The sequence below is a fragment of the Hakea prostrata genome, chromosome 11, assembly GCF_041222555.1.
Source record: "Hakea prostrata isolate BN-2017 chromosome 11, UWA_Hpros_2, whole genome shotgun sequence".
NCBI lineage: Eukaryota > Viridiplantae > Streptophyta > Magnoliopsida > Proteales > Proteaceae > Hakea > Hakea prostrata.
The window spans coordinates 19,524,591-19,535,951 of record NC_142610.1 but is presented as its reverse complement, the minus strand read 5'-3'; the positions used below and the strand labels follow the sequence as shown (position 1 = coordinate 19,535,951).

The 11,361-nt window shown below is 38.7% G+C and overlaps 2 protein-coding genes, 1 long non-coding RNA gene and 1 pseudogene across 3 annotated transcripts; 3 read left to right on the top strand and 1 right to left on the bottom strand.

The window, feature by feature from the left end:
• Nucleotides 1-1,462: 1,462 nt before the first annotated feature.
• Nucleotides 1,463-3,152, top strand: LOC149000664 (aspartic proteinase PCS1-like). The gene has a single exon (XM_089140557.1). The coding sequence runs from the start codon at nt 1,539-1,541 to the stop codon at nt 2,649-2,651; it is 1,113 nt and encodes a 370-aa protein (XP_088996683.1). The 5' UTR covers nt 1,463-1,538; the 3' UTR covers nt 2,652-3,152.
• Nucleotides 3,153-3,574: 422 nt separating this feature from the next.
• LOC149000663 (uncharacterized) lies at nt 3,575-4,671 on the top strand. Its single transcript, XR_016170797.1, has 3 exons — nt 3,575-3,936; nt 4,061-4,130; nt 4,443-4,671. It is a non-coding gene; the product is annotated as an uncharacterized LOC149000663 (long non-coding RNA).
• A 1,684-nt stretch (nt 4,672-6,355) lies between these two features.
• LOC149000662 (pentatricopeptide repeat-containing protein At3g09650, chloroplastic-like) lies at nt 6,356-7,568 on the top strand (annotated as a pseudogene).
• Nucleotides 7,504-10,084, bottom strand: LOC149000661 (Pentatricopeptide repeat (PPR) superfamily protein). Its single transcript, XM_089140555.1, has one exon. The coding sequence runs from the start codon at nt 10,009-10,011 to the stop codon at nt 8,239-8,241; it is 1,773 nt and encodes a 590-aa protein (XP_088996681.1). The 5' UTR covers nt 10,012-10,084; the 3' UTR covers nt 7,504-8,238.
• Nucleotides 10,085-11,361: the final 1,277 nt, after the last annotated feature.

Sequence of the window (11,361 nt, the reverse complement as noted above, 5' to 3'; positions counted from 1 at the left end):
TAGTTTAACCACTCAATCTATTGTTAAACCAAATCGAATTGATGAGGTTCATTGATCAAACCAAAATGTCAAACCAAACCACCGATTTGCACTCACCCTCAACTCACAAACTCTTTTTCAAATTGCAAAAAAATGCTTCTATTTGCATCCTTTGCCTTAGACTACTATTTCAAGAAACTCTAAACCTGACTTGCTTCCTCTATTTCCTCTGCATTTTCTCAAGGACTATTTCTCTTTCTTGTTCTCCTCTTCCTCAGGGTGATGGATTCTATTTTGAATTTATCATAATTGAATATCCACGGAGATTTTAATATATGATCTTGTTTGCATTCATTGGAAATTTGTTTCAAGTATTGCATTGATGCTCTTTAATAATCCATTATTGCAAATTTGCAATTATAGAGTGTAAAGCCATTCAAAACAATTAGATTCATGGTCCATTCAAGCCATTAGAGCCATTCTTTTGAGAAATGATTAAATTATGTTTTGAAAAAATTCATTAGATTGGACAATACTAAGTTACTAACTGTTGTGTTCGCATTCTTTCTTAGTGGAAGAGGGTAACAACGAGGAGTGTGGATCATCTCCCCTAGTGTTTGCATTCCCCGACAGTTTTACAACCACAAATTATGTGGGGCCCACCAGTTATTTTTTAATAATTATTTTTTTAAACTTTGAAATAAAATCTTTATATTTAATTATTAATCCAGTATGTTAAGATATCCCAGTAAACCAACCTAATTAGGGTTATATATGTTAGCTCTTTCTGCATGCTGGAAGCCACATCACTGTGGGCCCACTGAATGTCCTGGAAAGGTCAAAGCTTGAAACTAGGGTTTATATGGAGCAGTTCTTTCGAACTGTCACTCGCAAAGAAAAGCATTGTAACAGTCCAAAGATAAAATCATTAAAAATAAATGTCAAAGAAATTAAAAAAAAAAAAAAAGATTTTGTTTCAAATTTAGAAAAGAACTAATTTTAGCTTTATTCGTATCTTTCTCAAAGGCTAAGACACCAATTTAAAAAAGAACTAATTTTTGCTTTTCCTTTATTAGTATCTTTCAGAACGAATCGTCGCCATAATTAATTACTGGTTTTAATTTTTATTACCTCCAAAAAGCCATTCTTTTCTCCCAAATAACGCGTTCATTTTTGGAGTTTTCTGTTCTTTCCTTTCGTTTACTTCGAAAACCATATAAATTGAGCCAAAACCCAAGTTTCCCAGTTGCCAAACCCACCACCATCGAGTGGTTTTTGGACGGTAAAACCCACCAGCCAATCACCATGCCTTTCTGCAACTCTCCCTCCTCCTTCTTCTTCTTCTTCTTGTTCTTCTTCTTCTCTTCTCTCCTCTCCTTCTCTTCTTCTTCTTCTTCTTCTTCCTCTCACCTCTCTCCCTCTCTCTCCCTCTTCTTCTTCTCTCTTCTTCTTCTTCTTCTTCTTCTTCTTCTATTTTCCGTTCTTCCCTAGCTTCACCATCAACCAAACAAGCTCCTAAAACCAGAAGCTATGCTTACAAATCTTCCTTCAAATACACTATGGCTTTGATCGTTTCTCTTCCTATAGGGACCCCACCACAGACCCAACAGATGGTTTTGGACACAGGAAGCCAGTTATCATGGATTCAATGCAACAAGAAATCAACGGCCAGGAATCCTCAAAACACAGCATCATCATCTTCTTTCGACCCTTCTCGTTCCTCCACTTTCTCTGCTCTTCCCTGTGAACACCCTATCTGCAAGCCTCAAATTCCCGATTATACCCTCCCAACTACTTGTGATGAAAACCGTCTCTGCCACTACTCTTACTTCTACGCCGACGGGACTTTCGCCGAGGGCAATCTCGCCCGAGAAAATGTAAAATTTTCAAGTTCCCAAACAACTCCTCCTTTGATCCTTGGCTGTGCTAAGAATTCTACAGATTCTTCCACGGAAGGAATCTTGGGAATGAATCTTGGTCGGCTCTCGTTCGCGGCTCAAGCCAAGCTTAACAAGTTCTCTTATTGCGTTCCGGTTCGACCGAGCAGGTTCGTGTCACCGCCTCCCGTCGGGTCTTTCTATCTTGGAGACAATCCAAGTTCTAGTGGGTTTCGGTATGTTGATTTATTGATTTACAGTCGCGACGAAAGTCAACGCATGCCTAATCTTGACGCCTTGGCGTATACGGTGGCGATGGAAGGGATACGGATCGGGATGAACCGGTTGAATATACCCCCGACCGTTTTTCGGCCTGATTCTGGTGGTTCTGGTCAGACCATGATAGATTCTGGTTCGGAGTTCACCTACTTGGTGGATGCTGCGTATGTTAAGGTGAAGGAAGAGATCATGAGATTGGTGGGGTCTAGAGTGAAGAAGGGGTTCGAGTATCAAGCGTTGGATCTCTGCTTCGACGGGGCTGCTGCAGAGATCGGACGGTTGATAGGCGATGTCGTGTTCGAGTTTGGGAAAGGGGTGGAGGTTGTCGTTGATAAGAGTATGACATTGGTGGATGTCGGCGGTGGGGTCCATTGTTTTGGCATCGGACGGTCAGATTCGCTCACAATATCGAGCAATATAATAGGGAATGTTCATCAGCAGAACCTCTGGATTGAGTTTGACCTCATAAATCACAAAGTTGGGTTCGGTAAAGCTGATTGTAGCAAATCGGCTTAAGGAATATATTCTAATCGGACGAATCAAAGAAGACGAGGAATTCAAATTACGATTGGGCCCAGTCTTACGTGGCAGATATATAGGAGGACAAAAGGGGTGGGGTCCAGTTGTTTGGGGAACATGTGTACGTGCCACTTTGAGAGACAAGGGTAGGGTAAGTCGGCTCAATGCCGACAAGATTGGAAGCTGTGGCACTGTTTGTGTGGTTTGAAAATGCAAGCGTGCAACTTCGAATTTCCCATTCCACGAGAAACTGTAGTTGAGTCCACGCATTCTCGAAACGTGTTTCGACTGTCAAGGACTCAAGGGCTTATTTCACCTTTTTCCGTCTCTAGCCAATCTGTGTCCAGCTGTCATATTATGGATTTTTTTTAATGAATATTAATTTTTTCACTTTATAAGTTATTATTTTTTTAATTCAGAAACAGATATTGTTGAAGGATTTGAGAGCCACTGATATTGAATCTATTGTGAGGACTTTAGGAGTAGATTCCATGTGAATGGTTGTGATGGGATTTGAAGTGTTCATTTGGATTATATATAAATTACCTGATTAATTAATATTGAAATTCTGTTGAGATGACAGCTGGTGGACCTAGTGAAATTTGGTCACCTTTGGCGGAAAAGAAGAAAATATCTTGAGTCAAAGTCAACCACGTTTGACGTGAATCTGAGTGTAAAGAATACGAACAGCTGTCTTGAGATGAAAGAAAACACGCTAATAAGTGTTTTGGCCGCTGGCGAACGTCTCAAATTAGGATTTTGCTTGGCAGCAGTGCCTACGTGGCACTGCTCCAAGCAGCGAACGGTCATGATGAAAAGTTAGGCTTTTGATTAAATCTTCACCGTAAAATTTACCTATGTGCAAAAAAACAAATTTTAAGTGTAAACAAACTCGGTTTGGTTCGTATGGTTCGCAACGAACCATTACAAAACCACAACTCTAATTGAAAATAAAAAATAAAAAAAAGTCTGTCTTCTTCCTATGGGCCGGTGACCTTAGAATCTGACGGACCGGTGACCTTAGAATCTGACGGTGAAATTTCTTACAATATAAGTATTTGCATAAAATCTCAGAAAACTAATGAAAAACCCACCGATCGAAAACCTGATGATAGCAAACAGCCTTCCTCATCGTCGGCTTTTCAGATTATGAATATGTCTCAGGTTTCCTTTGCAGAATGGCCTCCTCTGTCTTCTTCCTCATTGAAGAGGAAGTGCAACTCGGAAGATGCCACTGCGAAAGTGGAACCTCTTCTACCGGCTGCCATTGCTTGAAGTGAAGGTTTGTTTTCTCTCTTGTTTCATGCGATTCTGTTGTGATTCTCATCTGGGTTTCCCTTAAAAAGTATAAAACTATATGAGGAATAGTTTCTAAATCTGTCTCTGCTACAACTTAAAAATTGCAGATATTCTCAATGACGATTTCTCCTGGAGGAAGTATGGGCAAACACCGATTAAAGGATCACCACTTCCAAGGTATGCATAAATTTCTTGTTCAAATCACTTTCCCTTTTTTTCTTTTTCTTTTTCTTCCCTCCCTCCCTCCCTTTCAATTCCGTTCTGTTGTTGACCGTTTAAAGCTTAGATCAATAGTTTACTGTGACTAGTAATCTGTTCTATTCTGTTCATCTTCCTATTTTGGGTTTTCCACTCTACCATCAGTCTTGGGTCTTGACTTTGAACTTACGTCAAACAGATTGTGTGCAACTTTCGATTTGCGAATTAAAGTCCCTTTTAAGGGTTTGGGTTTCTGGTTTCCTAATTTTGATTTCTTTTGGATATCTTTAGGGGTTACTAAAGTGCGGCAGCCGGCAGCATGAGAGGTTGCCCTGCACGCAAGCATGTGTAGAGACTCGTGGATGATCCATTGATGCTGATCGTCACCTATGAAGGCAAGCACAATCATGGACACCCTGTTTCATAGCAGAAAATTAGGTATTTGATAAGTTGGTTTTTCATTTTATTCTGCAGGTTACATTCGATCTTGCAAGTTCAACAGAAACGAGGAAAAAGGAAGAAAGACGATTTCTTTTTTTTTTTATATATTTTCAAATAGAATTTTGGTTTTGTAATGGTTTGTTGCGAACCGAACCGAGTTTTCACTTAAAATTTATTTTTTTACACATGGTAAAATTTACGGTGACCATTTAATCAAAGCCTAACTTTTCATCTATACCGTTCGCTGCTTGGAGCAGTGCCACGTAGGCACTGCTGCCAAGCAAAATCCCTCAAATTAGGGGGAACCTTCAAGCATTTAAAAATTAATTTTTGAGTTTTTTTTCCGGGCCCACTTAATTCTGAATGTCCACTTAATTGGGTTAAATTACACAATTCGCATTTTGACGGTTTTGTAAAATTATTAATTACTCATTTTTTACATTTAAATTTGATATTCTAATGACTCAAGTATCCTTTTAGTCGTAAAAATATCAAATAATCCTCACTTATGGGATTTAGAGAGCAAAATGGAAGGAAACTTAGGTAAGAGTAATTTGGACTTTTTATAACTAAAATGGTATACTTAGAAGAAGAAAAAAACTAAAATGGTATATTAGTCATTTGACCATTAGAGGTAATTCTTTTTGAAAATATAATGCATTTGAGTAAAACTTTTCTTAAAGCATCTTATTAGATAAATCTTTTTCCAAATTAGTTCATCTGAATTTTTTTTATTTTATCTATATTTAGATGTGAGTCCAATCTTATTCTATGGAAAAAAAACTGTGGGGGAAACACATATTTTCACCATTACGAGTAGATGATCCATACTCATGTCAACTGTCAACACACATTAAGAAAAAGTTCCGACAAAGATTTCTCAATAATTGCTTGAAGTTGAAGTAGCCTCTCTCACAACTAGAGAATGATTATTGAAGTCCTACTCTTAATTTCCATTAAGATTAAGACTTTCACCATGATGATTTTTCTTATTGGGGTTAAACCATGATGATGAGCCCCTCAATGAAAGGTTCTAAAGGTTTCAAAAACTAAGGAACGGATTTGTTCATGGAACGAGTTCTAATTATCAACATCAACCTTTACCGATCCTGAATCAACCTGACCGATTCAGCCGATTCCAATTAGTGATTAAAGCCATATTTCCAAATCATATATAGCCCCATCGATCCAAGTAACAAATACAACTAGGTTTTTTGTTGGCTACAATTAGAAGTGAAAGTTTCTAGAGCAACAAGTTCTGCAGGTAGTCTCCTCTTGCTGCTATTCTCTGCATCTAAGACAATGATGATGGCAGTTCAACACTTTCTCCGCAATACCGGTGCTACCACCGAGACAACCGACTTTTCGCCCTTGTGGCATGTACTTCTTCGCCTTTGTGGCGTGTCTCCCCCTCTGTGGGCGTTGATTACAGATGATACATATATCATATTTACTGTGCTTAACTGTTGTTGTAATTGTTACAGCTCTTGTTTTAAAGATTTTTTGGGCTTGCCTCATTCATTAGTCTGGATGATTCTGTCTATTGCATGTATAACAGTTTGGTCAATTTCCGCTCCTTGCTTCGGATCGAACCTTGTGTTTTCATGTAGCTATCTTTTGTATTTTTGTGTGTCTATATTTTCTTGGTTTATGAATGAAGTATTTTAATTTCTTTAAAAATAAAAAATAAAAAATTTCAAATGGGTATGTAGCATTCTCTTCTTCCACTGCTTTCATCTTTTTTTTCTTCTGAAGCTACAAAAATGCATGGATGTAACTCAGATACAAACACCTCCATAGTGTTGAGGAAGCTCTCTCACTCACCTACCCTTTCCAGGAATTTTTGCTTTCAATCAATTATTTGGGTCACTTGCGAAATGCAAACACTATTCCACTGTCGTTTCTCTGTTCAGAAACGTGGTTTCCTTGCAAATACAACCCGATTTAGTTACTTTGACTATCTTGCTCAACTCCTGTTGAGGGTTCGAATCGGCCAGATTTGGGCATTGCTGTCTTTGGGATCATCATGAAATGTGGCTTCGAACCTGATGTTGTCACGTTGACTACTCTACTTAATGGGCTATGCACGGTGGATAAAATTGCAGAGGCCAAAGAGTTGTTCCACAGGATGCTCAGAGAAGGGTATCCTTTTCATGTAATGTTGTACAGAACCATGAATCAATTGGATATGCAAGACGGGAAACAGTTGTGAGGCTCTGGAAATGCTTAGGGCGATGGAACTCGAGGCTAAATGTAACCCTGATGTTATCATGTATACTGCAATCATTGATGGACATTGCAAAGAAGGAATGGTTTATGAGGCCCTGAACCTATTTGCTGATATGCTCAAGAAACACCTCTCCCCAGATGTAGTTACTTACCAAATTCTGCCACTTATGGTGAGTCTTTGGAAAGGAGGAAGGATTGCTAAAGCACAAGATTTGTTTGAATTGATCCTTCATAGTGAACACAAGTCTAAAGTTTTCAATTTCAATTCTTTGGTTCATGATCTATGCAGTTCAAGCCAATTGAGCAACCACTGTGTCACTAGACATAATGTAGGGTCGAGGAGTCTCTCCTCACGTCGTGACTCTTAACATCTTGATTGATGCCCTTCGAGCAGAGATGAAAAGACTGCTGAAGCACAAAAGAAGTTTCAATAGATGATTCAGAAAGGACTAGAATTTGATGTTATCACTTTCAACTCTCTTATTCATGGCCTATGCAATTCTGGCCAGTTGAAGAAGCCGCTAGACAAAATGTCTGGACTAGGAGTCTCTCCTGATGTCATGACTTTTAGCATTTTGAGAAAAAGGGAGGACTGCAGAAGCACAAAAGTTGTTTGAATTGATGCTTCAAGGAGGACTGGAGCCAGATGTTGTCACCTGTAGACATTATAATGTTTACTTCAATAGTATTGTCAACATTATAATGCTTACTTCAATAGGTCTATTTGCATTACATTTCAATTTGTAACCTCTTTTTACTTGCCTGTCTTATGTCTGAAAGTTTCCAGACGTATATATGTAGTTTGAAAATGACTCAAAGTATAACATTGTTGCGCATGTCTTGTGACTACATTTGCCATGGAAGACATTCTCTTTTTGAAAGCATCTGCTGCCAAAACATGTATCAATGAGAATACTTGTAGAAGCATTTTTTCAGGTGACATTTCCACCTTTCATGGGGTCTGAAGAATCGAACGACAAAGCTCTACTTCTCATATGTTAAGATCGGAGTTTTTCATTAAAAGAGAATGTGTTATTGTACTTCTTTTTTGGTAGTACAATTGAATTGCTCAGGATAACAAAACTTTTTAGGAGCACCACATCCATCAGACTCTGCTCACAAAGGGAGATCTTGTTTCATTTGCCGTTTCAGCATCCAGAGACTAATTTTTTGGTTCCCCTCCATGCACAAGCTCAAGCCAGGACCGGTCTTTCATCCAATGTAACCGAGACATGATTTTGTTTTGTACCAAATACGCTCACAGGATAAAGGAAATCAAGTAAGCGCCTCTTGAGGACGGCCAGCACATTTTTGCTCGTCCATTCTGGTCTATTTTTGCTTCAAAATGTGTTCTATGCCTTGAATCTGGTCCAAGATCGTATACCAGCCATGCTACTCACTAACACACACAGATCAATCATCTCTGTTGGCGGTTCTTCGCATTACCAATATCGCCAACCAGCGAACTGTAGGATGCAAAACTAGAGACCATCCCCTTCTCACTGCGTAGTTTATCATTGTCTTCTGGGTCTCCATGTTTGCAATGTCCTTCCAAAAGAATATTGTAAGTGATATCATCTGGAGTCACCCCCAAATTAAGCATTGCATCCAAAAGCATTTTAGCATTTTTCAGCTGGCCCTGCTTGCACAGTCCATTCATAAGTACATTATAGGTTACAACACCTGGTGCTCGGCCGGTATTCTGCATCTCCTTGAGCAACTTAAACCCCATCTTAACGTCTCCACTCTTACAGAACCCATCAATCACCATTGTGTAAGTAGCATCATCCGGTATCAAACCTGCTCTTACCATCTCCTTCAATGTCTTCTCTGCTTCAGCGACTCTTCCTTCTCTACAGAGCCCTGAAATAAGAGCTGTATATGCCACATTATCAAGCTCAATTCCTTGGCGAATCATTCCCTTTCTTATATCCATAGCCGACCCTAAATCACCCTCCTTGCAACAACCATCAATGAGAGTAGTATATGTGATCTTATCAGGTTTCAAACCCTTACTTGACATCTCTTGCATAAGCATTCTTGCTTCCCTCAAATCACCAACCTTGCATAAGCCATTGATGAGTGTATTGTAGGTAACTAGATCAGGCTTCACTCCTTTCCTCAACATTTGCTGATAAATTTCCATAGCCACATCCATTCTCCCATTCTTGCACTGCCCATCAATTAAAGTAGTGAAAATAACATCATTTGGAACCAACCCTCTCTCGCACATTTCATCGAATAGTTCACGTGCTTGTTCCAGTTTACAATCTTTGCATAGCCCATTGATCAAAACACTATAAGTGAAAACATCTGGAAGGATATTTGCTTCCAACATAATGTTCTTCAATCTAAATCCTTCCTCCACATTCCCCGACTTGCAGTACCCATTGATCAATGTATTGAAACTAACAGCACTTGGAACCAAACGACTCTTACTTATTTCATTGAAGATCAACTGGGCTTCCTTCAACTTACCCTCTTTGCAGAATTTATGCATCAAAATGTTGAATGTGTAGATATTCGGTGGAAACCCATAGGTCAAAATTTCTGAATAGAAAGCCCAAGCAGCAGCAGATGAATTCGCCTTCATCATGTGGTCCAGAAGATTGCTGCAAGCATGAAACGGGATTCCAAATCCATGCTTATTAACCAATCTGAAACACTGAATAGCATCTGAAACAAAACCAGAACTCGTATACGCATTCATCAGAGCATTAAATACTGAATTTGGACGACGGGAACCTGAGGTTTCAAGAATAGTGGCAAATATAGAGGAAGCTGAGTCTTTCCCCTTCCGAGAGATGACGAATTGAAAGAGAGATTCGGCTTCTGAAAGCATTTGATGGGTACAGAGGAGATGTGCCATTGTGCAGTAAGACTGGATGGTGTGGCGAAAGCCTGGTTGCAAAGAAACCCATTTGAAGAAGGAGAGGAGAGAAGATGGGTCGAGAGAGAATGGGTTGTGGATGATCAGATCGACAACATGACGAGCTGTGAGAGTAGGGATAAGCTTCTTGAGGGAGGAATCAAGATTTTTTGTTGCAGAGTTCTTAATGGCTTCGGAGATGGTTGTGAGGATGGGATCATCATGGTAAGGAAGTGGAGGCTTAAACCAGGTGGAGAAGAAAAACCCAACTCTTGAAAAGTGAAGTAGATGCTGCTTCCTAAGGTGTTCCCGGATAATCATCTCTCAAATCTGTGTACGTTTACGCTCTTCAGGGTTTTGAGTTATGAATTACTCTACTGGGTTTTTTTTTTTGTGAAACTCTTCTGCGTTTGACGTATCAAAATATGATCTGCACCCGTGGGGGCAGCACAGGGCTTAACCAACACAAAAATGTGTGGGCCCACAGGGATTTTTATACACAAAATAAAATAAAAAATATCACCAATCCCTGTGGGCCCATACATTTTTGTGGTGGTTAAGCCATCCTGGAGCACAGGTGCTTCCCCGATGGGTTGCAGACTCTCAATATATATGATAATCTTCTGTGGCTGACTGCAATTTTTAGGGTTCATTGCTGTGTATAGGACTACAATCTGATCCCAATCAGAGATCATGTAAATCTGGTGTCCTTTATGAAGCCTTTGACATTGTGAAATTTTTGCAATTTTTTTTTATTTTTTGCTTTTTTATGCATGCGTCCTAGTGGACTATAAACTTATGTTGGATCATTTAATACAATATATTATGTGTGGGTCCCAAACAGATTAACACTGTTAGTCGCTATATTCAAATTCAAACATGAAGGGACCAAAGTACTCCTTAGGTTATTTAATACATTGAGTTAATATATGGTTTTAAAAAGAGATAATTGTTCATTAAGCATTAATTATATGGTTCAAAAAAATACAAATATCCAAAAAATTGAAAAAAATATATAATAACACGATGTATTAAATAATCTGAAGGGCATTTTGCTCTCTCCACATTTGAAATTTGAATATCTGGCGACCAATTAGTCATAAGACCCACATGTAATAATATAATATATATATATATATATTTTTTATTTTTTTTTATTTTTGGTATTTGAGGTTCATCCGGGCCAACTTGCGCGCACCTTGATTATATCCTCAGGGAGATGCTTGTCGTCCGCAAGAGTCGAATCCATGACCTCTCCACTAAGAAGTATGGATCTTACCACTCAACCAACATTAGTTTGTGGTCCATTAAGGGAACACACACGTAAAAAAACAAAATTATATATCATTTTTACATTTTTTGAATAATATGCTCTAGGGAAGAACAATGTATTCCCATGATGATTTTGAACCACAAAGTAGAGTGTGTGCACCCATAAGACTCATTATTTTCTCAAGTTTGGATTACCTCCCTATCAGGAGAGAACAATGTGCTTCCCTAAAGGTTTTCAATCACATAGTATGAGGTAAAATCCATGTGAGAAAATATCCAAGAAAATAAATTCAACTGCAAACTCAAGACAAGTAGAGGAATCAATATGCTGAATAATCTCATCTTAATCAAATCAACAATAAAATATTGAGTCCTTATTCTTTTGGGTTAGTGAAAGCT